At 41.2% G+C, this 24,730-nt stretch overlaps 1 protein-coding gene across 1 annotated transcript in view; it reads right to left on the bottom strand.

Annotated features, from left to right (window-relative positions):
* The window catches only part of PAIP2B (poly(A) binding protein interacting protein 2B), a 34,190-nt gene continuing 9,460 nt past the window's right edge, over nt 1-24,730 (bottom strand). Inside the window, exons 2-4 of the mRNA XM_035001345.1 lie at nt 8,002-8,150; nt 5,862-6,038; nt 1-4,958 (exon numbers count right to left, since the gene is read on the bottom strand). Of these exons, the coding sequence (XP_034857236.1) occupies nt 4,902-4,958; nt 5,862-6,038; nt 8,002-8,139 (372 nt within the window). The 5' untranslated portion in view covers nt 8,140-8,150 and the 3' untranslated portion in view covers nt 1-4,901. The remainder of the gene's footprint in view (nt 4,959-5,861; nt 6,039-8,001; nt 8,151-24,730) is intronic.

The following is a 24,730-nucleotide window of genomic DNA, read 5'->3' as shown; positions in this document are numbered from 1 at the left end:
GCAAGTAAATGCATTTTATTCTCGTTTTATTGAGATTTTTCCACAGCTGCCATTTGGTTTGTATAGCAAAATTTTTAAAAAGTAACTTTTTCCCCATTTTTGATATTTTTATGAAAATCATTTTCTTCGATTTTAAAGCCCTGCCCCTCCCCCAAAGACATATTAATAACTACCACATAATGTGTACTTAGAGGAGAGAAAAGGAACAAAAACAGCTCTTAAACACTTGTGAAACAGGGATCAAAGGCGAAAGTCAAGACGTAGGCCCGCTGGAGGTGCGAAGCTGCTGCGGGGCACCCATCCGCACTCTGCTATCCACACCAGCGAACGGGTAAGCCACGCACAGACCCCCGGGGGCTTCTCGTTCCTCAGGCTGCACTCCTTTTCTCCTCTCGACCGCCTCTGCTGGCTGTCGTTCGCTCCAGATCCATCCAACAAAGGCAGCACAATCTTTAATACACATTCAGCTTTGTAACGGAGACAATACTGTATTCAAAGTTCGGCGATTCCCCTCCATCCAGTTCGGGAGGATAAAATATCCAACAGAGTACAGATGGTTTTGCTTTTGTGTCCACTCAAAACACATTCATTAAATTATCAGATGCTTCAAAAGTCCTGATGTGTAGACAGCACAAAAGTTCCTTATAAAAAAGTTGCAAAGTTATAAAAATTTCTGCAGCAGTTTAGGCTCCTCGTGTGGAGGTCCTGATGGCAAAGCTGGTTCTGATAAGCAGTTCACGTGCTACACGCAGCAGCTTGCCCAGGAGTCCTGTGCTCCGAGGGTTCTATTTAGACCACAGGAGGCTGAAATCCAAGTTTACAAGATTCCCTGCTGACAAAATGTGGCATATCCATCAATGGAATACTACTGAGTGCTCTAAAAGAACAAACTACCAACACAAGTTAGGCCTCATGGATGAAACTCAAAAATATGCTAAGGGAAAAAGCTAGCTACAAGAGACCACAGTTTGTAGGATTCCATTGATATGATGCCCAGAAAAGGCAAATTTGTAGAGACAGAAAGATAAGTGGTTGCCCAGAGCTGGGAACAGGATTATCATGTAAATGGACACGAAGGATCTCATGGGGTGGGATGGAAAACGCCTAAAACTGAGTATGGTTATGGCCTCACCATTCAGGAAACTTACTAAAATAACTGAAATGTACACTTGAAATGGGTGAATTTTATATGTAAAATATGCCTCAATAAAGTTGTTTAAAAAAAAAAATCCCTGCATTAAACATTTCTGAAGGCTCAATCAATAGGGCAGGATTATCACTTACTGTCGAGTTACACAGGAAAACACTGTACTATTTTCTAGTAAATAGCTTAGAGTTTCCCAATGCCCACCAGAACTGGGTCAGTCCTCCTGTTTTCTCCACTCATTTCCCAAACGAATGCATCATGTCCCGGGAGAGGGGCTGGAATACACAGTCTTCCCCAGTAGGTGGCCATCCCCAAATCTTGGTCAAATTTATGAGGTATGTGCTCGTCCCCATACCTAAACGTCACCTAAACCAAGAACCATTATTAACCTTGATGCTGGGACCCTTATCGAAGAACACCTGTCCTCTCTGATCACATCAGGGTCGATTCTGGGGCACCTGATGTTTCTACACGGGGTCTGCAGCCGCACTAACGAGAGGATTCAGTCCACGGTTTCCTTTAGCGCCTTCACACAACTTTCCTCTCTGACGTATAATTGCCAGAGTATTGTAATGGACCTCTTTACTCCCTAGCCTCTCCAAAATCAAGACAAAACTGACACTAGGACAATACACAATCTAAAAAATCCTGCTTAGTAGTTTACTAAAAGCATTTTTTTAAAGCCATAGTTAGCATTATAACCTTAGAGACTCCAGCTGTTTTGACTTTGAAAACTAAAGGTGCTGCAAAAGTCCAGCCCCTGCCTTACAATCTGTTTTGGTTTGACCATACTCGACCCCAGGAGTCTGCTGCCGCAGTCGGAACACGCAGAGCCCCACGGCTGCAGGTGCTCAGGCCTGCGCGGTAGCTGTCAAGTTCTCTGCTGTCGTTCAAAGACCTGGAGAAACTGAAAAGGCATTTCCTTGACTTGTTTTTTTTTCTTGAAGAGCCAAGAGATAAAATAATTTTCACCTCGGAGTTTTAGAGTCCAACAATCACAAAACTCAGAAACCAGTCACGGATGAGCTCACACCGGGCCCAGCCAGAACTGGCACTCGCTGCAAACACACACTCCATCATTGCTCTACACATTCTCAAGCTTCCAGCTGCCGATGGAACAAGTTTCAACAGAGTTAGTGGCTCAAATTCAACGTCAAAATACCAACTTATAAATACCTGCCTCGCCGGTCAAGGTGCAGGCGGGCATGCGCCCAGATCGGTTCCTACGAGGAAAGGAAAGTGGGGAAAAGACGGAGAAAAGAGCTGGGCTACGGAGAGAAACTGCAGCACAAGCCGACTCGCTAAGAACAGGGTCGTGCTGCTAGCCGCTTCCTGCTCCGGGAGTCCGCAGACTCTCGTGTCTGAATGGGACTGGAAAGTCCAGCCCTCAGGTTCCACTGCTCATCTGGCAGGAAGCTCTCTTACTCCCGACCAAATCTGCCTTGTGAAACGGTGCTGAAGTCCGACATCCAAAACGGAACCCCACAGCAGACAGACAAGCCCTTTGCACTGCTCCCAACATCTCAGCCATCCTGGTCAGGACAGCAAGCTTCTTCAGGATGAAGAAACGGCTCCATCCGGATCCCTACAGGACTTTCCAGACTGGGAGCCACACTAGAATCCATTGTTTCTTTCTGAGGGAGAAGCCCACGCTCTAGAAAATGGCTCTTTCTGCAGTCTCAATATATTGCCGGCAGCCTTCAGGACTCTGCGCTTGGACAAGGTAATGGAGACTGAAGGAGGAAACGGAGCCCTGGGGCACACAGACCTCTCTTTTCCTGCACTTCCAAGGCCCTCTCCCTATTAGAGGCAACGACCCCAGTTGAAAGCTGAAGCTGCAATAAAGAGGGTTCTTTATTCACAGCCGTCCCTGGAAACGAGTTAAGTGTTCCATTCTCTTGAGGTAGAGGCTTTGGGCCTTTGGGTATTAATGTGCACGCCTGGCAATACAAGCTCCTTACGCTACTCTCCTGACACGTGACCTAACGGGGAAGGCCATTCTTTAAATGATGCCATCCTATAGACTCAAATGAGGAAAAGATGTGGGTTCGTATTTTAAATCTGACATTAGCCTGTTGCTGTTCAGAAAGTCAACAAGGGGAGCACCTAAGAAAAGGGAGAAATTACTAAGCTTTCTAGACACCGGTCCTTTCCTTCCAACCTCTGTCCCATATCCACATACTGAATTTACACAGACTTTATTTCATTACGTGGCCTTTTCCTGATAGGCCTGTCACACAACACAGTAGCAGTCATACAGAAGCCGCTGTGTCCCCCTCAGGCCTCTGCAAGTCCTCATCCTAGGAGGATGGCCGGGACTACACACGTTCTCCTTTAGACCTGACTCTGCCACCTACATCTTTATCACACAAAGGCGCTTCTGGTGCCCAGTTTAATCCCTTATGAGTATCAACAAAAAAACCCCTGTGATTTATAGCCAGGAAAAACAAAAGGAATATACCCAAAGAGCCCAACCTAGAAAACTCGTAAAGCTGGGTATGTGGGAACAGCAAAATTTTATATGCTGAAACTATCCCGCTGGGTCACATGGTCACATGGGTCAAGCAAGACTCACTCTCCCAGGCTTTTTTTTTTTTTTGAGTTCTTTTGCATAAATCTGTAAGGTGGGGAGAAGCATCCAAATTGTGAGCTGAGCTTCTCGCTGGTGTCCTGAAAAATATGTTTATGTGAGAAAAATTATTGGGAATAATTTACTAAGGGAAGATACCAGGAGGACCAAGTCTTCATGGGGCTGGCAAAAAATTGCCAAAATACTCTTAAGACACAATTAACAGGATTCAAGTTTGACTACTCCAGACTGAAGCTGAGGGCCAGCACAGCATACCTCTCCTTCCCCTCTGGTAACAGTATCTCTTCTTACCAACAGTAGGGTTGGGGTGGAAAGGAGATAGGGGACTAGATGCCATGAGGGACAAAGTGACAAACCCACCCTAGAGCTCTTTTACCTCGTAAATAATGAAAAATGAGTTTGATGGTAGCTGTAAGCAGAGACTTAAGAAAAGAGCAGCAGTGACTGAGTGACCCAAATGACAATCACTGGCACAGTCCTCCCCTGCTGGTTTACAACCTTCATTAACCATCAGAAGAATTACCATAAACCAGTCCTGAAGTCTGTGTTTTCTTGAATGGGGTTCCAGGCAAGGACACGTGGGCTTGGCGGGCCATGGTAATCTGCTTCATCACAGGAAAGCCCCGAGGGGTCAGGGGAGCTGGGCTGTGAACCCTGATTTGCAACACCTCCTTCTTCCATTCGTCCCTCTTGTCATCCAGCTTAACAGACTCGATAAATAGTTCTCCAAGTGTTCACTGCCCTTGGTAAGTGTACAGTAGGGTGAGAAGGGCATTCTTAAACACCCAGATTTTCTTGGTCAGCTTATTTTGTTTAAACACACACAGCAGAACATTCCTGATGAAGGGGAAAAAAGACTGCAATTTCCTTAACTCAAAAAACTAATAATAATAATAATAATAATAATAATAATAATAATAATAATAGGAAACTGCTCCAAACCAAAGTCAGTAGAACAAAAGAGAAATACTCAGAGACTCAGAGGCTTGTAGAGTAAGACTGAGCTCATTAGTTACTCCAGTCACAGTGTCAAGTTAAACCACTATCCCCTTCCCCACTGTGCACCCCTAGCCCGCCCCACCCCCTTCTTCAGCTCCGCCTCTTTGTGCAGCACTGTCCCCAGGTGTGGGGACATACAAGTTCTCCTCAAAGCTTTCTGTCAGCTCAGTACTTCACTCCTGGAATAAATTCCTTGGCATCCGGGTTCAGATTACTTTTGCTCTGAAATAAGAACCAAGAGATAATAAATCCCACTTTAAAAGTTGTTTTCTCCCTGCTTCCACTATTACCAGTACCTTCCTCTCAGCCACCAAGAAGGAAAAAAGCTCCAGCTGCTATTGCTGGGCTGCTCTCAATGGCTCCTGACATACTAAGCCTTGGCCAACCTCATTTTCTCCTCCTGCTTTGGACTCCTGTTCTCTTCATGATGCTTTCATTAGAGACTTGCAAGTTTGACTGCAAAAATAATTTTTCAGTTCACTGAGTACCTTAACTCGATGAAAATCCGAGTATTCCACCAAAGCGGTTTGGTGACCACCATCCCTTTATTTTCCACCTCGCTGTAGTCTCTTTGGTTATCTACCCTCTTGTGAACGTCCAAAACCTGAGCAAACCGCAGGGCACAGTCATTTGGAACATGAGTTCTGTGAGAACTAAGTCACTCACAGAGTTCTGACTGTAAGTAAACACGAAAGGCAGGAAATTGGTTTATCCAGTCTTTTAACTTTAAGTGGAAAATGGCCTCTTAGGAGTATGTTCCTTCCAAAACTGCATCATTCAAAACTATAAATACAGATTTGAGGAATAGTAAAAGGAAAGAACAACAGCAAGTGATCATTTGAAACCAAACCTCTTCTGCGTTCAAATTCTTATCCCTAATCCCAGTTCTACTCTGAAAGGCCCCCTGGGGGAAATGAAAGCCAGAGATGCGGCCACAAGAATGTTTTCACGATGCTGTGTGCAACGTGTCTCCAAAGCACCCTCTTATCAAAGCCCATGGGATGATGGGTGAAGAGACAGGGGCCAGAGGCTTGCCCAAGGTGGCAGGGCCAGAAAAAAAGTCTGTCACTCCAAATCCCTCATTCTTTTCACTATGTCTCCTGTGCAACTACGTACGGCTCTTACCAAAATATCTTCAGACTCGTGACCACCGCTGACGGACAGTCCATTTAACTGCTGCTGCAACTGTCCCATGGCCTGAGGCAGGTCCCGGGAGGGGATGAACCAGTCCTGGTCTTCTTCATCCAGCATCTCCTGGAAGCAGCGGTCTAAGAAGTCTTGCTCCTGCAGCTCCTCCTCCACCTAGCAAGCCAAGGTGAGGAGCTCACACTTACCGTCCCAGTACGACTCACCCCTCCCAGTTTTCTACCTCTCTCTTTTGGAGGGTATCAGTCAGCAGTTGAGAACCATCTTGTCTACTAAGAATTAAGACGCTTCGGATGACTGGCTAGAGAAAATACAAGTTTTAGTTTTTTCAACCAAATTCCATCAACAATAAGACTGAGGAAACAGTTATTCAGAAGAGCAGAAAGTCCAGGCCTTCACATCTCTTCCGACATCTCTGCGTGACACAGACATGTTCCATCCATCCAGATGGCACTTACAGAAAATCATTTTAAAGCTTGAGACTCTTTTCTCAGTCTTGTTAAGCAACTCTTCTTAAATTTCCCATTTTACAAGTATGAAAAAGGTACAGGAATTACATAACTAGACCACTACCTGGATAGTGGAGATTAAATCAAAACCAACTCTCAGCTTCTGGCCCTCTTTTCTGGTAATGAGGCCCCTAAAGGAGAAAAATACTTTCAGAACCTTAGAAAGATATAAAGAACACTTTTTGGCAAACCAATAGAAAATGATGTCATCAATGTAGGTATCCTTTCAAAACAAGGAAAAATATGAATATTTAAACAATTTTGTATTTCTTAAAGATGGCCCTAAACTAACGCACTATGTATCTAGGATATTTTACACCTCTTTGCAGACATCATTAACTCTTAGTAAAGAGAACGGTCCAGTCTGCAGATTAAGTGTGGTTTTAACCGGCCCTGGGCCTCACATTTGGCCATCCCTTCCCTGCGGGCTAGTGGCGACCGATTCATAGCTTACTAGCACCACCATCGAGGGGAAGTCAAGCAAAAATAATCACCCAAACTAGCTCATACACTTATTCATTAATTCAAAAGTCACCAGCAGCACAAGACGTAAAAATAGTCTTCAACATTACAATTAGCCACACCGATCTCAAGTAAATTAGATAGTTACGAAGTACTTAAAGTAACAACCACCACAAAATATTTCCAAGCCGTAAGATTTAACATGACTGCTCAAGATCTGCCTTGCCTCTACCCGAGAGCATGACAGTGTGCTCCTCCTTAGTAAATCTACCCTCATTCACAGGTACACAGAAATGGTTACCCGGGTACAGGGATGTGACTGCAAGCATGATCTATGTGCTAGTCCCACAAATCATGACACAGTGAGCTGACTGGGGGGAGGGGGGACTGCCGGCTGCCCCACTAAACTTGTTTCCTTGTTCCCAGAGCACCAGGCTGTTCAGTTAAAACCGCATTTCCTGTCTCCCATGCTGGCGATGGCCACGTAACTATTCATCAGGTAATGTCTTCCCGAAGGGATGTGAACACTTTGGCATCACTTGGTCAAAAGGAGTCCCTTCCTTGGCTTTTACCTCTCCCCCTTTCCCAGTGGCTGGACTTCCAGTTATCCTTCAGCTACTCAGCTGATCAATGCCCTGGCCGGGCTGGAACAACACCATCGGAGAAGCGTATGGTCGCAGAATCACTGTCTACCTAGAATGCCTACCTTGAGCTATTAATGTCACGGGGATACAAGACAATGGATTATTGCTGAGTCTTTGTTCAAAAGGTCTAGCCTTTCCCCACCTAACACACTTCTCCATCTCAGACGTACGTTCTGCCAGTGCCTGCGTCCCCACGTGGGGAGCATGCCAGGCTGGCCCGTCTGCACACAGCTGCTGTTTATACCCTTGAAGTCTATACCACATTGCCATGGCATGAGATCCTCTTGCAATCAATGTGTGGCGAAGTGTCAGTACCTTCCTCCGAAGTACCCTACTCTGGTGTCTTACCAGCTGAAGAGGCTTCTTGGGTGAGCCCAGACCAGGCCTCCATGCATTTTTGAATTATTCTCAAGCTGATAAACCCATTTCTTTTGTTATAGATGGATGGTAAAATATTATAGCTGTTGAGTTACACGCATCTTAGCCTTCCACTTCTTTTTTTACCTGTCTGTTGAAATCTTCTTCGTTCTCCATCCACATGTACTCTGCAAATGGGTTTTCCTTCTCATCGTGCCCATTTAATCCCTGATCTTCCTTGGATTTTACATTAGGTGATGTATTTGCTACACTGGATCCATTCATTATGACAGAACCTAAACAGAAGCAAAAGAAAGGATCAAGGGAATGAAAACCTAGAACAACCAGATTCTTCCAGAAGCTTCTAAAGTTCTAAGTCAAAGTTATTACCTATAGATGAACAGAAACTATTAGTCTGTGACTGTTAGAAAACTAACCATATTCTGCAGTTATCAACTATACAGATGTAGAATTCTTAAAGAGTTAAAAGAAAAAAAATGTCTAGGCTCAGTTAGCCTTTCTAGGCAAGTGGGAGGGGGAGATCTTTTCAAGTCCATTTTTTGCAGGTTCTAGAACCTAATCAAGGTCACACAGCTTCCTTAATGTTTAAATAGGTAGAGGAAATGCGTTTTTTGTTTTTTTTTTTTTAAGATTTTATTTATTTGACAGAGAGACACAGTGAGAGAGGGAACACAAGCAGGGGGAGTGGGAGAGGGAGAAGAGGCTTCCCACTGAGCAGGGAGCCCAACATGGGACTGGATCCCAGGACCCTGAGATCATGACCTGAGCCGAAGGCAGATGCTTAACCATCTGAGCCACCCAGGTGCCCTGAGAAAATGCATTCTTAATGAACACTGTGAATGACTATGCCTTATTCTGATTCTCAGGCTGTTTTTCTATAAAACATATTTCCAAAAATAATACATGCTCATTGTATTGATAAACAGAAAGGAGAAAATTAAGGTTACCAGAGTTAACCAACTATCCAGAGTTAAAAACTGTTAACAAGGTAGTGCATATAACCTTTCTGACTTCCCCTAGGTGTATGCAGACACATAGACACACACACACATCCCCCAAGCATCCATCCTTAGAGTAACAGCATGATGCTCTATCATTTGCCTTTTCTCATTTCTGTGTTAATATTACCAAACTGTCTTTTGGGGTATTTCCAATGTTTCCATGTTATAAAGATCAGATGAACTTCTTGTGTTCATCTTTTTCAATGTTTTCCTTAGGATAACTCCTAGAAACTGAACTGCTATATTGGAAACTATGTTTGCTTTTTTTAAGGCTCTTGATTTATTGCCACACTGCCATGAGAATTTAAATTCCCACCAGTAAGATATCAGTGCCTATTCCTCTGCACTGAGTATTATTATTTTTTAAGCCACTGCCAATCTCTTAAGAGAAAAATTGTCATTTATGGTTTACATTTACATTTCTGTGATTTTTTACTGAGACTGAATATTGTGAGATATACTTACCGGTCACCTGAGTTCTTATTTTGTCATTTTTCTGCTCAAGTATTTTCACCATTTTTCTATCAGGGTATGTATCTTTTATCTGCTATAAGGACTTTTATTATATTTGTCATAATTTTTATTTTTCATTAAAGAATTTATAAATTAAAAATACTATATTTGTTTGTTTGCTTAATTTTTTGGTGGCAGTTTTTGCTGGCCTTAATTTTTGTCTACATCTTGTGTGAGTGTTTGCCTGTCTATGGCTTTTTAAAGTACATACATATTTTTTTAATTGCTTACACTTGGGCTTCCAAATCCACACTGATGTGTTTGCTGTCATCTGGAATGTGTCTTTTTTCTGTTCTTTACTTAAATCTTAACCATTCTTCAGAAATCATTGTAGTCTTTACTCATTGCTTCCCTCCTCTACCTTCCTGTACCTTGTGAGCTTGGAGTTCATACTACTTAACTATTCTCTTTCATATACATAATTTTTCTCTTTCCAATTAGATTCTCAATTTGTGAAAATCAAGATGGAGGCTTATAATCTCAATCTCAAATCTATCTCCTCCCCCATCCTCCTTGAGGCATCTTTAAGTTTTCTTTCTTTTTTTTTTTAAAGATTTATTTATTTATTTGAGAGAGCGAGAATGAGAGAGAGAGAGTACATGAGAGGGGGGAGGGTTAGAGGGAGAAGCAGGCTCCTCGCCGAGCAGGGAGCCCGATGCGGGACTCGATCCAGGGACTCCAGGATCATGACCTGAGCCGAAGGCAGTTGCTTAACCAACTGAGTCACCCAGGCGCCCCTCTTTAAGTTTTCTTTAAAAATTTTTTTCCTCACTCATTTCCATCGTGGCAACATTCATGAAAAAGTCTTTCTCTGCTTCTGGGTACACTAAAAAATTATTGCTTACTCCCCTTTAAAGTTCTTGCAATTTTCTAACCTGTTATGAACATTAGAAAATCTAATCTTCTTAAAAGACAAGGGAGAATTGTGATGAGTAAAAAATTAGATGAAAAATCAACTCATTGATATTTCAAAAAGAATTTCATTTATGACAGAAACCATTTAATTCACTGCTGTTTTAAGTAGGGCACCTAGTATAAAACATATTGGTTTAACACATTTTAAATAGAGACAAAAGAAATCAATGATTATTCCAAACACTGCTTATAATAATAATTCTATAAGCCTAAAGAAGGTAGGAAACCAGTTCTTTAATTTTACCACCTCCATTTGCAACATAACAATGACAGAAGCAAGTCTGCTCTAACTGCCAGGGCAACTCCATGACTAAGTAGGGTATCCCTAAGCACAGAGACTCTTCAAGGACCTGACCCTTGCTGGGTAGCAGGTTAAACAGTATTATATTTCCAAAGACTCATTTGGCAATTGGTTACAACCAGCACAGTGATTTCTCCCCATCAGTATGGAAATCACCCAGAGAGAACCAGCATTCAGTTTTCTAAAATATCTGCCTTTGCCTAAAAAATAGATCCTAAGTGCACATGACCGTAAGGAAAAAGAGAAGACAGATAAACAAAGAATAGAATAACCCATCTAATTCCAGAGTGAGGTGGAGCGCAGAGAGCAAACCGCAGGATGCTGTGGTTCATGAGAAAGGGAACGGAAATGTACCATAATCCCAAATTGGGGATGTTACCCAACTTAATGCAAACACTTTGGAGAAGCTGAAAACACTGTGATATGGGACAGTTAATACTAGGAAAGTGGTTCTCAGGAGGCTATACAGTGTTGATTTGTAGTCTATACCATTCTACCTGTGTTTTCCACACAATTTTCCACACAATTGGAAAGCTTAGGTTTCCCTAAATAGAAGCAATCCAACAACTTATTTTGTATAATGTTTAACAATTTATTTTTTAAAATATTTTATTTATTTACTTGTCAAAGACAGAGAGAGAGAGAGCACAAGCAGGGGGAGCAGCAAGTAGAGGGAGAAGCAGACTCCCTGATGAGCAAGAAGCCTGATGTGGGGCTCAATCCCAGGACCATGGGAGTATGACCTGAGCCAAAGGCAGACGCTTAACTGACTGAGCCACCCAGGTGTCCCTAATGTTTTAACAATTTATAAAGTACTTTCATATCTATGCTCTGACTTCAGGCACATAATCTGTCCAACTTCATTCTAAAACAAAACAAAAACATCCAGATAGTGCTATACGTAAGACCAAAGAAGGTACCAGATTCAAGGGTTAAGCAACTTGAGTTGCTGGGTTAGCTCAAGAATAACACTCGTTTGTGGGCCTACTGGGTGACAATGCACTGGTGCTTAATGTGCCCCTAGACTTTAGTAGTGGAGTGGGAAGGGGGAGATTTTGCTGGATACTGGTAAATCCTAGGTAAGGCATTTGAGGAATGCCTTCCAACTCGGGGAAGACACCAGGTAAGACAGGACCACTGCCCATAACTTCCCTGACTTTCCTGCCTCCAGAGTTTCATGTAACATTCTCTTCCTGTTCCCAGCTCCTCTCTAGTTCACCATCCACTATGCTTGCCCTCTAAGTATCCAGTATTTTCCTAACTATCCTATTTTGTCCTTTGATGTTCATTATTTCACTTGATCCTCACCCACATCAAGGTACATTATGTGTCATCCTAGTGTAGTGGGGACAAAGAAAATACCCCCAAAGCTTCCAGAGATGGGGGAAATGCTTGGGTACATAAGTAGGATCACAAATCAGAATGGCTGCCATGTTGTCAGCTATGTTATGGTAGAGAGGCCCATGTGACAAGGAATTGAATCCTGCTAACAACCATGTGAGTGAGCTTAGTTCATCTTTCCCCAGTCAAGGCTTCAGATGAGACAGCCATCCCAAGTGATAACTTGACTGTAACTTCATAAGAGACTGTGAAGTAGAAGCATACCCAGCTAAGCTGCTCCCAGATTCCTGACCCACAGAAACTGTGAGATAATAAATGTTTGCTGTTTTAACCTGCTAAACTTTGCAGTAAGTTGTCACATGGCAATAGATAATACAGGTATTCAATAAACAATGACAACTAGTTCTGCCATACAAACCATCAGTTGCCACATCTTTCCTCTTATCTATCTAGAGAACAGGCATGCAGTTTGAAGTAGGTCACGGCTTGAGAAGTTCTTTAAGAATTAAACCTCAACAGTAGATAAAAAGAGTTTATGTCTGGCCTGCCTCTATATTGCATTATGAAATCTGAGAACTATTTGAAACTTATTCCCCCTCTACCTCATTTTCTCTTATACACATGCAAACATCCTGAAAATGGAAAATAAGAGTTGTCATTTTGGATTAAGATGGGAAAGCACGTAGCCAGCACAGAGTCAAAATAGGGGTGCTAAGGTCCGCTAGGCATTTGATTTAGCACTTTACCATGGTCAAGGGTTCATGTCTAAAATATTGGGCTTGAAATAGGGCCCTCAGTTCCCAACCATAAAGAACTTCAGGACTTTTAAAGTGCCTAGGACATTTCTACAATGCTTCATCAGTTCAACACTTTGAACAACCACAACTTTCAGATCCAATGCGCTCATACCAGTAACTAGCTGTTCTTTGAACCTGAGGTTTTTTCAGAAGCTATAAACCTGGATTGTGCCCATGATAACAGCTTGACTCTGAAGAATACTTGGGACTTTTGGCTGAATTATATGGAAAAAGTCTATTGAGCAATTGCTATAAAAACTAGTCTCTACTATTCTGTTTCCTACAGTTTTGTGAACTTCTTTCAGTCTGGTTAATACCATTTTTAAGTTAAATATTGTGAATAGCAGTTTAAATGTTATTTTAGTTCAAATATGTGGCACTAGATTTGGGTTTGGTCCATTCTCAATTATGTCTTAGCAACTTAGGTCATTAGATGCACTTACTCATTAATATTGGGTGCCTATTTACCCTAGACACTGTGCTTGACTTGTGCTTTGACAGGGTATACAGTCCTTGCCCTGGTGGTATTTACATTCTGTCAGGAGAGAGATAAACAAATTAAGGATAATTATGATCCATGTTATAAAAGGCAAAGTAGAACTAGAAAACAATGGGGACAGTGGGAGGGACCTAATCAAGTCTAAGAGTGAGGGATGGTTAGGAAAGGTTTCCCTGAGCAAACAACACTTTCTTTGATACCTGAAGAATATAAGTTAACTAGCAATAGGGAAAAGAGGGTGTATGGGCCAAGTGTAAGAGCCCCAAGATGGGCCACTTTGGCATAAAGATTATTTTGAGATAAAAGCAGCTGAAACCCAGCAGATTCAGGAAAAGCTCTTTACCTCCCCCTCAATTGCCTAAATTTACATTGGAAAGAAGAGCCTGTACCAGGAAGAGAGCTACTAACAAAGATTCCTCTTTACCTAAGAAATTTATCTGTATAACAGGGCAACCTTTGTTTCCAAAACATCTCCTCTCATTATCCTGCTAAAGGCCTTCCTCCCCTTTGCATCCTCAGACTACTACCCCTCTCCTTAACACAGGATGTCATGTAAGCTTCAAGTCACCCATCTTTGGAATTTATGTCTGTGTGGATTCCATTACATATGAAACTAAATTTGATTGCACCTGTTGCATCATGTGAATTTAATTCTTAGTTCAGCCAGAAGAACCTTGGACCAAGGAAAATTTCTTCCTTCCCAATGAGGGAAACACATGTGCATAGATTCAGAGGCAGGAAGGAACTCTCAGGAAATATAAGAAGGTAGGGATGCATATAATTGGAGGGTCAAAGGAGAATGGCTAGGAAGAGAGATGAAGTTGCAGAGACAGATGGGGCCAGATCATGCAGAACATTAGAGGCTACGTGAAAGATTTGAAATTTTATCCTAAAAGCAATGAAAGCCTTCAAAAAGGGTGTCCAGCAGCACAGTGATATGATTCAATTTATATTTTGAAATTACTCCAGCTGCCATATAGGAAATGGACTGGAGAGACTGACAGTGGATAATGGGAGCTAATGCACTAATCCAGATGGAAAAATGGTGGCCGCTTAAGACTAAGGTAATGGCAGTAAGAAGAGAGTAGGCAGATTCTGAAACTATTTTAGGTTGTTTTTGGTGATGGACGTGGGGAGATAAGAGTGAGGGAAATATCAAGGATAACTTTGGAACAAGCAACTAGGTGGATGGTAATGTCATTCACTGAACTAAGGAATTCTGTGGGAAGGGCAAACTTTTCTTGGGTGGTGATGAGGAGTGGGGGTAAAAGGGGTGATGTGTTCTATTTTGGATATGTTAAATTTGTGAAGCCACTGAAACACTCAAATGACTATGTTAAGTAGGTTATCTATATGCATCAAGAATAGGAAAGGTCTGGCTAAATAAAGCAATTTGGAGTGGTCGTTTATATAAATGGTCATAGAAATCATGGGGCTAGAAGATATTACCAAGAGAGAAAGGACAAAGTGAGATGAGAAGAGGATCCAAGATCTGATACATGTGAACATTTTCAAAAGTCAGGTAGAGAAGGAGGAGAATACAGAAAAGGAAAGTGAGAAGACGCCATAGAGTCAAGAAGGAAACCAGAAAAAGAGTATGGCATCACAGAAATCAAGGGAAGATAGAACTCCATATAGTGAGTTGAATGGTAGCCCCCCAAAAGATGTCCACATCCTTATCCCTAGAACCTGTGAGGCCACCTTATTTGAAATAGGGTCTTTGCAGGGCGCCTGGGTGGCTCAGTCGTTAAGCGTCTGCCTTCAGCTTGGGTCACGATCCCAGGGTCCTGGGATCGAGCCCCGCATCAGGCTGCCTGCCCAGAGGGGAGCCTGCTTCTCCCCCTCTCACTCCCCCTGCTTGTGTTCCCTCTCTCGTTGTGTCTCTGTCTGTCAAATAAATAAATGAAATCTTAAAAAAAAAAAAAAAAGAAATAGGGTCTTTGCAGATGTGACTAAATTAAGAACACTGAGACAAGAAGATCATCCTGGATTATCCCAGTAGGCCCTAAATCTAACGACAAGTGTCCTTATAGAAGAAAAGCAGAGAAGAGAAGGAGGCAATATGACCATGGAGGTGGAGATTGGAGTGATGTGGTCACAAGTTAAGGAATGCCTACAGCCACCAGAAGCTAAAGAGGCAAAGAACAGATTTTCCCTCTCCTAAAGCCTCCAGAAGGAGTACAGTCTGGATGACACCTTGATTTTTTACTTCTGACCTCCAGAACTGCAAGAGAATACATTTATGTTGGTTTAAACTACCAGTTTGTGGTAATTTGTTACAACAACCACAGGAAACTAATAAATCCAGTAAGGTAGGTGTGTTGAAGGCTTCTGAAAGGTCAAGAGGAAGGCCGAGGAATATCCATAGAATTTAGGACCATAGAGGTCTCTGATGACCTTAATGAGAGCAGTCTCCATGAAGAGAAATGAGGAAGAAAGCCAAATGGAGGGTGTGTGAGTTGTATGTGACAGGAAGTATTAGATAACTCCTTCAAGGAGTCTAGCTGCCAAGGAAAGGGACAGAAATGGACAGAAACTAGAGGGGTGAGAGGTCCCTGGAAACTTTTTTTTTTTTTATTTTATTTATTTGACAGAGAGAGAGAGAGACAACGAGCGAGGAAATACAAGCGGGGGAATGGGAGAGGGAGAAGTAGGCTTCCCGCAGAGCAGTGAGCCCGATGTGGGGTTTGATCTCAGGACCCTGGGGTCATGACCTGAGCCCAAGGCAGACGCTTGATGACTGAGCCACCCAGGCGCCCCTGGAAACTATTTTTAATGACTGGAGAGTCTAGAGCTTATTTAAATGTTCATAGAAATGGTCTAGTGGAAAGGGAGAGGCTACAGAAACCTGAGAAAGAAGGAATGACTGATTGTGTGGACCATGGGAAGGCAGGAAGGGATACTTAATTGTTCATTTTTTTAAAAGCTCATTCATTCCCTGATTCAAAATCTAAATGCCAGGGATTCTTAATTAGTAACAGATAGTTGCAAGATGAGCATGTAGTCAGAGCTGAGAGAAGAAGAGCATCAAGAGAGAGATTTTATCCATCACAAAGCCATATGAAACATCCTTACTCCATAGCAGGATATTTTACTTCCCTGGCGGCAAGAATGCTTAGGCCCTTGTTGGGGAGGAAACAATTTTTATCCACCTTTCAAGATTCTTCTAGCTGGTCTAAGAAACAGACATGAGACAGATCAGCAGGAGAAAAATCAAAAGTTTAACATGTACACCTCATGTAGATATGGGAGAGACCCAGGAAAACTCAGTAACTCACCAAAATGGTTAAAGGCATCACCTTAAATACCACCTCCAGCTAAAGACAAAAGAAAATGTTGGCGGTGGGAAGTCAGTTATGGAAGTTTACAAGAAAAGCACAGTAAACAAGAGTAAGGTTGTTACACAGATTTAAATCTGCCTTAAGATTTAAGTCCATCCCTTCTCCATTAATAAAAGTTCCTAGAGATTTAGAGTCATTCCCTTCTTCCTGGTACTGAGGGAGACTACAACAAATAGAAATTTCCCTTATAAAAGTAAACGTCTCGGGCGCCTGGGTGGCTCAGATGGTTAAGCGTCTGCCTTCGGCTCAGGTCATGATCCCAGGGTCCTGGGATCAAGTCCCGCATCGGGCTCCCTGCTCCTTGGGAGCCTGCTTCTCCCTCTGCTTCTCTCTCTCTCTCTCTCTGTCTCTCATGAATAAATAAATAAAATCTTTAAAAAAAAAAAAAAGTAAATGTCTCTACTCAGTTTTCAGAGCTTCTTTTGGATCTGCAGTTTCTTAAAAATAAACAGCTTGAAGGGCGCCTGGGTGTCTCAGTTGGTTAAGTGACTGCCTTCGGCTCAGGTCATGATCCTGAAGTCCCAGGATTGAGTCCCACATCGGGCTCCCTGCTTGGCGGGGAGTCTGCTTCTCCCTCTGACCCTCCCCCCTCTCATGCTCTCTCTCATTCTATCTCTCAAATAAATAAATAAAAATCTTTAAAAAAATAAAAACTAAAAAAAGAGTAAAAAAATAAATAAATAAACAGCTTGAAATAACCAAGATGTCAAAGGGGTATATCTTGGGGTGGCTAAAAATTTTTTTAAAAGATTTTATTTATTTATTGACAGAGAGGGATAGAGATAGCGAGAAAGAGAGCACAAGCAGGGGGAGCTGCAGGCAGAGGAAGAGGGAGAAGCAGGCTCCCTGCTGAGCAAAGAGCCAGATGTGGGGCTCAATCCCAGGACCCCGGGATCACGACCTGAGCTGAAGGCAGCCACTTAACCGACTGAGCCACCCAGGCACCCCGGGGTGGCTAAATTTGCTCCCTTTCATCCCCCAAGTATAAGTCTCCCTGCTTGGACAGTTGCTGGATAAACCTACCAATCTCCAACTTTCTGGGTTTCTTTTTGTTTTCTTCCAATTTTTTGTAGGGTTGTGTGTGCATGTGAATGTGTATTTTATTTTAAAGCTATATAAGCAATACAAGAAATAATTTCATAAAGCCTTTTAAATTCATGTAGAACATATTTTTGTATACCACGTTATACTTTGCACTAAAGTAATTTCTCTGTTTCCTTGTTCGACAAAGTATTCTTTTACTAAGTAAATAAACCCACCAACTTTTCTCCATCATTTGGTAGCAGATCCGGGTGGAAAGAAGCAGGATGAGTAGTTCGGCTTTTTTGGGGAGTGAGGTGGGAAGAACATGTAGAATATGTACGTGGTGATTAAAAAACAGGTTCCAGGTCAACCTCTAATTAGAATGATATTGTCCCTTCTATTTCCATTTCATTTGTTCTTGGAGAAGCTGCATGAACTTTAACAAAAAATAAATAAGTGATCACCTTGCTAAGCTTTCCTATGCTGACCTCAATACACAAATGCTCCAATAGTTATCTTCCCTTTGATGCAAGAAAAGGGCTTGCAAATAGAATGTCAATGTGCTTGTTAAACACACAGAAAACTTAACTTACCTGTAATTAGAAGCTGACAAGACACTTTCAAAAGCTTATTAGCATACTCAAATAGTATTAAGAATGCAGTTAGCAAATGTCCAGAAGGCATATTCTTATTCAGTAGTTCTCAGTCTCTAGAGTACATTAGACTCACCTGGAAGCTTTTCCACATCATACCTTTCATACATTATAATTTGTTAGGCCCAAGCCAACATTTGTGTTTTTGCTTGTTAACTGCCATAGGTTATTACAAGTATAGAAAGACTAAACACTAAGAACAATTCCTCCAAGGAAGTGGCAAATTCTATATGGAATAATCCAAATCCCAATTATCCTAATTCCTACATCAGGAGCTCCCAAATTAGCGAATGCTCTTTGCAAAAAACAAAAAACCCCAAAACACAGTCAAGTAAATTCATTTCTCTGAGAAGACCTATTTAACTTTAACTACCAAGCATTTCCCTAATCAATTAATTGCCTTTATTATTCATTTATTACACTTTTAATCTAGCACCTATTAACAACCCACAAACTTTTAGAAACAATGCCTCAAGGATGCCTGTGATATTATCCTATTGGAAATGTACAAAACAGACATAAAATACACTCCATAAAATATTTAAAGCCACTTCTAAGATAGAATCAACAGACTTGCCTACCTACTTGCCTACATCAGGGGTAAGCTCTCTGTACCCCAGAGGTCTGCCCTCAAGTTCTACTTCCCCAGGTAAAGGCCATCAATTGTCCTCCCAGGATAACATCAAATGGTGGTCATTACAGGGACCCTGACTTCTCCATACCCAGATGGATATATGCTATTAACAGGGGAAACATTCTGAACTGAAGTCTTTAGCAGATTACACTAATCAAAAACATTGTTATGGGCAAATTATTACATATGAAATAGGTGTAACTTTTCCCAATCACAAAATAAAGGCCTCTAAATGTCTTAGACTAATCTGATGCCACTTTAACTTGTTTTTTAAATGCACAGCAATATCAGAAATGCCACTGTAGAAACCTGAATATAATCTCTGCCTACGGTCTCCCATACCTCCACCATTTCACATTTGATTACACCTATACTTTAGTGATTATTATTCATTTGTTTTGGGGCCAGTCTATTTATAACCTTAGAAGTTTCTTGAGGGCAAGAATCAAGTCTTTACAGCTTTTAGTGTGCCTCTGTGTGCCCACCAGGTCCTCAATAATTTGTTGATTAAGTGCCATTTTCAGAATGCTGTATTCTAAATCTCATTTCCTAGGAAGGAAGCCCATGCCCTTAGGGGCTATGTTCTGTGGTTAAGCATTCTTCACTGAGTATTAAGAGATATTCCCCACAGCGAGGGACAACATAACTCAGGAATCTGTTTTTGACAGGTTAAATTACTCTTGAGGAGGAAAAAATTCTTATTTCTATTCTAGAAAATATTTTTTATATATCTTGTTTACTATTTTAGCATTTAATAACACTAGGTGGCTATAATAGTCTCCTCATGAGTTGTAGCCTAGGCATAAAAGCTTGCCACAGTGCAGTTATCTAAACTGGAGGAAATTCATACCACGGATTCTCAATAGATATCACCAAAAGGGACCACATGCTCATTTTATCTGATATATTTTTGGAAAAAAGGATTGTCTGCAACAGCAAAATGGGAAGAAAGTAGCCAACCACTCTAAATACATATGTAATGAGGTCGAGAAAACTGTTTTCACTACAAGTTTTTTCAGGAAAGGTACCATTTTGGGTGGAGAAACTCCTTGAAAATTAATTTGGGGTAGAAGGAGAGTACTTGAAGGACCAGAGTAAGAGAAATGCTCCACAGGAGAGAGGGGAATGTTTCCCTAGGGAGATAAGGGGGACACAGTGCTGGAACACAACAAGAAAAAATGAGTCAGGAGTGGTACATTTCAGATAGTGGGAGGCTTTACACCACGTAATGTAGTCTCCACTCTAAGACTCAATGTTCAGCTAACTACTAGGGCCATATAAAGCTTAGGAGCTGATGGATTTTTTGGTGTGGAAACCACTGAAAGGCAGGATTTGATGTCTAAATTATAGAGGCAGACCAGAAGTCAGTTGTGATATGGGAAAGTACTTGAAGCAAGTTTACCCAGATGTCTAAGGGAAAAAGAGGGCACCATAGGACACTTACGTTACAAAAAGGAAACAAGTAATCTACCCAATACAAGGGGAAAAGACAAGAATAAAATAACAGCTCTTCTAAGTACTTCACTAACATTCTCTCTTTAACGTTCACAAGGATTCTATGAGGTAGGTGCTGACATTATCCCTGCTTTTCAAATGAATTCTCCACCATTCAGAAATTTATTAAACACCTTGCCTAAGGGATAATGTAGTAAGAGCCAGAATTGGGGCTTAAGTTTAGGTCTTCTGTCCCTAAAGCTCATGCTCTTAGCTACTACCTTACCCTCCTACACTTCCCACTTTAGCTCCAGAATGCTTATGATATAAAACTCTAAATTTTCTCAAATATTGCTAATGGGAGTGAGGGAACCAGGCTGAAGAAAAATGCTATTCAACACAAGGACTAACTAGGTCTTTGGAAGGAAAATAGGAGCAAGGTCATATCACATGCTGGTGCATTTAAATAAAAATAAATTGTGTTCTCTACCATAAACAAACAAAACTCCATTTAATTTGAAGCTTGCAAGTCCTTTTAGGATGAGAAAGCAGACCCCCAAACATGTATATAATCCCTTATGCATAATTCCAACATCCAAAAAGCTCTAAAAACTAAAAATTTTCCATATGCTTTACGTCAAAACTCAGATGACATTAAAACTTGCATTGATGTGAAGCTATATATAGCCTGCATTTATCCCACTTAGTGTGAATACTCCTGTTTTGCTCAGAAATACTAATGTGTGTGACTAAGGGTGCTGCAACAGACCATGGGGGCATAACACACAGAGAAAGCAGCTCTCTAAAAATTGAAAAATTCTGAATTCTTAAACTCATATAGCCAAAGGTTTTAGACCCTCTATGGGCTTGTATTCCAAAGTATTTTATTTTATTTTATTTTGTTTTTAAGATTTTTATTTATTTTTTGACAGAGAGAGAGACAGCGAGAGAGGGAACACAAGCAGGGGGAGAGGGAGAAGCAGGGAGCCTGATGCAGGGCTCGATCCCAGGACTCTGGGATTATGACATGAGCCAAAGGCAGACACTTAATGACTGAGCCACCCAGGTGCCCCTCCAAAGTATTTTAAAAACAATTTCTAAGAATGATGAGATCGGAGGTACTTAATCTTCAGGATCTCACTGGCCAGTAAATTTTCAAAAATATTTTGAAGAAAACATAGAGTTACAATTTTTAAAAACTAAGTAAGGATGATAAAAATATCCTATCAACGTCATTTTATAAAAGGATATTTTCAACACCAAAAAACACAGGGAGGCCTTAATTCAATGCAAAAGACAATTATTTAAATTGAATAAATTTACCTTTATGGAAAACGCTCTGTGGTCCTAATTTTTCTTATTTCACCACAGGCTGGTGAAAATTCACTGGAGACCAGCACCATTCTGGTCAGAGGCATATAGCCCAGCTGGCTACAAAATAAAATTGCTTCAGGAAATGGTCCAAAATGCAGTCCCTGAAGCTCCATCCTAGGAGAAGGTCTAGGCCACATCTATATTATGTTTTAGAAAGCTTGTGGGTTGTCTTTGATATGCAGCCAAGCTTCAGAACCACTGGTCTAGTCTGTAGGATCTAGTTCCACCTTTTTTTCCCTCTCCTCAATTCTTTTCTGAGGGAGTTAGGAGAGCAAAACAGAAATGTTTCCAAGTAGGGAATCTGCCCAACCCATTTTTCTTTTTTTTAAGAGTTTATTTATTTGAGAGAGAGAGTTAGAGAGAGCATGAGAGCGGGGTGAGGGGCAGAGGGAGGAGCAGACTCCCTGCTGAGCAAGGAGCCCGATATGGGACTCGATCCCAGGACCCTGGGATCATGACCTGAGCCAAAGGCAGATGCTTAACTAACTGAGCCACCCAGGCGCCCCTGCCCAACCCATTTTTTATAATACCAGTTATTCCTCCAATAGTCAATGCTGGACCAGCTCGTCAACTTGCAAACTGAGGTTGTTAGCAGTGGAACAACAGAAATTAGGTAGTAGACAAGCGAGAAAAGCCTGCTGAAGCAAAACTCCTCTATGAAAAGCTGTGGGTTCCAGAGTTTCTTTCTCTTCAACTCAAAGATTCTATAATGATGCCTAAATTCAGCACAGGTAATATTTGTCTTTGATGGAAAAAAAAAGTAATTTAAAAAATATATGTGTGTATGAATATGTATTTATACGTGTGTGTGTGTGTGTATCTATCTAATCCTTCATAGCCATCTTCTGTGTCCAGCTGCTACGCCAGGTCTATGATTTTGACTTTCATTTTTCATGTTTGGAGGGATTACAAAAATCGCTAATATTATCTCAAACAATATAATGACAAATCATAAAAACAATAGAAAATCCACAGCATGCTTGATGTTTGATGCAGCAGACTACATTCTCCAACATTCCAAAAGATAAAAATTAATTCCAATAATTTTTTTTTCTGGCAAAAATTTTCTCTTATTCCCTTGCTATTGTTTTCAAAAACTCTTAAGAATGCACATAGCTAGTAACTTTAAAAGCACACAAAACTTTCAACAAGCTATCAAACTTCTGTCCCAGCTAAAAAAAATTAGCGGAACCTTCTAAAGCAAGGCTAAATGGTCAGTGACAGGGGAGATGAAAAGGACATAAAAATAACGCCTATTCTCATGGGATTAATCACTAAATCCTATTTGACCAGAATCCCTTGGCCTCTAAGCTTTGCAAATGAAACAGCAATCTCTCACTAGAAATTCATCTAGGACTTCGAATCATGAAACAAGAATTGTTTTATGTCACTGTGTATTGCTGATTACCTGAATTCAACACTATGCTGGCAACAAGAGGGGTGAATCTTTCATGATTTGCCCTAACCAGTTTACTTCTTATACTCCCAGACCAAATTCAGCTTTCTTCTAGAGCCAGAATTTGAATATTTAGTTAATATACAGCAGTGGTTCTCAAAATTTAGTCCCAGGCCCAGCAGCATCAGTACCACAGGGGAACTTGCTAGAAATGCAAATTCTCAGGCCCCACCCCAGACCTGTTGAATCAGAAACTCTGGGTGGGGCCCAGCCATCTGTGTTGTAATAAGCCCTCCAGGTGATTCTGAAGCATGCTCAAGTTTGGGAACCACTGATAGACAACAAGTAAAAAAAAAAAATGTGATTCCTTCTGTTGGTCCAAAGCCAGGGGTGCCGTATATTCTATCTTGATAGGAAATAAAGACATCCAGTTAAAAGGCATAATCTCCAAGTGGGTTTTATTTTTGTGAGCTAAGTAAGAAAACAAGCTGCAATCTGAGATTTAGTCAAAAATGTATACTTAATGGGCATCAGTTCCCTTGCAGTTTGATTTCACACATTGCCCTTTACATCTTCTTACATCTAAAGTTCCAAAAAAGGATCTTCATAATGTAAGCCTCGGACACTTCAGGAATTATATAATAAAACATCAACTAGGTCTGAATATATCAAGCTTATTAGAGAAGAAAAGTGGAATTATTTGCTACATCTCAGAACTGTATTCAACAGGGAATTAGGGATTTCTTTTCACTTTTATACTTCCAAGTGAACACAATTAAACCAGAACACCCCATTCTTTAAAAGGTTCTAGCTTGGCAAAGTTTCACTGCATTACTTCTTGCTTTCAGTGGGGATAAAGCAGAGTCTTAGGAGGCCCATTTTGTATATCTGCAAGGCTGCAGAATAAAATAGTCACATCTGTTCAATACTGAAACAAAGGTCCCGTAAAACCTCAGATGGTGGGGCGCCTGGGTGGCTCAGTCGTTGAGCATCTGCCTTCGGCTCAGGTCATGATCCCGGAGTCCTGGGATCGAGCCCCGCATCGGGCTCCCTGCTCGGCGGGAAGCCTGCTTCTCCCTCTCCCGCTCCCCCTGCTTGTGTTCCCTCTCTCGCTGTCTCTTTCTCTGTCAAATAAATAAATAAACATCTTTAAAAAAAAAAAAAAAAACCTCAGATGGTGAGTGTAATACCTCGGCACTCGCCTAGGTCATAAAAAGACACCAAGAACACCACTATCACACAAAAGCAATTACATACTGTGCTCTTGTTTATACTAAAATCACTATGTTAAAACTTCACTTGCCCTAATATTATTGCATTTTAAAGAAGGGGGCAAGACCAGTCTGCAGTCCAGAAAGCACCGACTTTCAAAAAGCAAATAGTTCCCATGCAACTGTTTCAGAGCACAAATGAAGAGACCGTTCTAATGATTAGTTTACAGGTACCTCAATACATTAAACAGAACAAAAATAGCACAAAAGATAAACCACAGACCAATTTCCATGCTATAGACATACACTTTCAAATAAAACATGAACAAATAAAGTCAAGTAACTTATTTAAAAACAAAACAATAACACTGATCAATAGGATTCAGCCCAGAAATGTAAGGACAGTCTAAAATTACGAAATT

The sequence above is a fragment of the Mirounga leonina genome, unplaced genomic scaffold (genome assembly GCF_011800145.1).
Source record: "Mirounga leonina isolate KUSES-001 unplaced genomic scaffold, KU_Mleo_1.0 Mir_125, whole genome shotgun sequence".
Lineage (NCBI taxonomy): Eukaryota > Metazoa > Chordata > Mammalia > Carnivora > Phocidae > Mirounga > Mirounga leonina.
The sequence above is the reverse complement of the archived record's forward strand: the minus strand, read 5'-3'. Positions and strand labels throughout refer to the sequence as shown.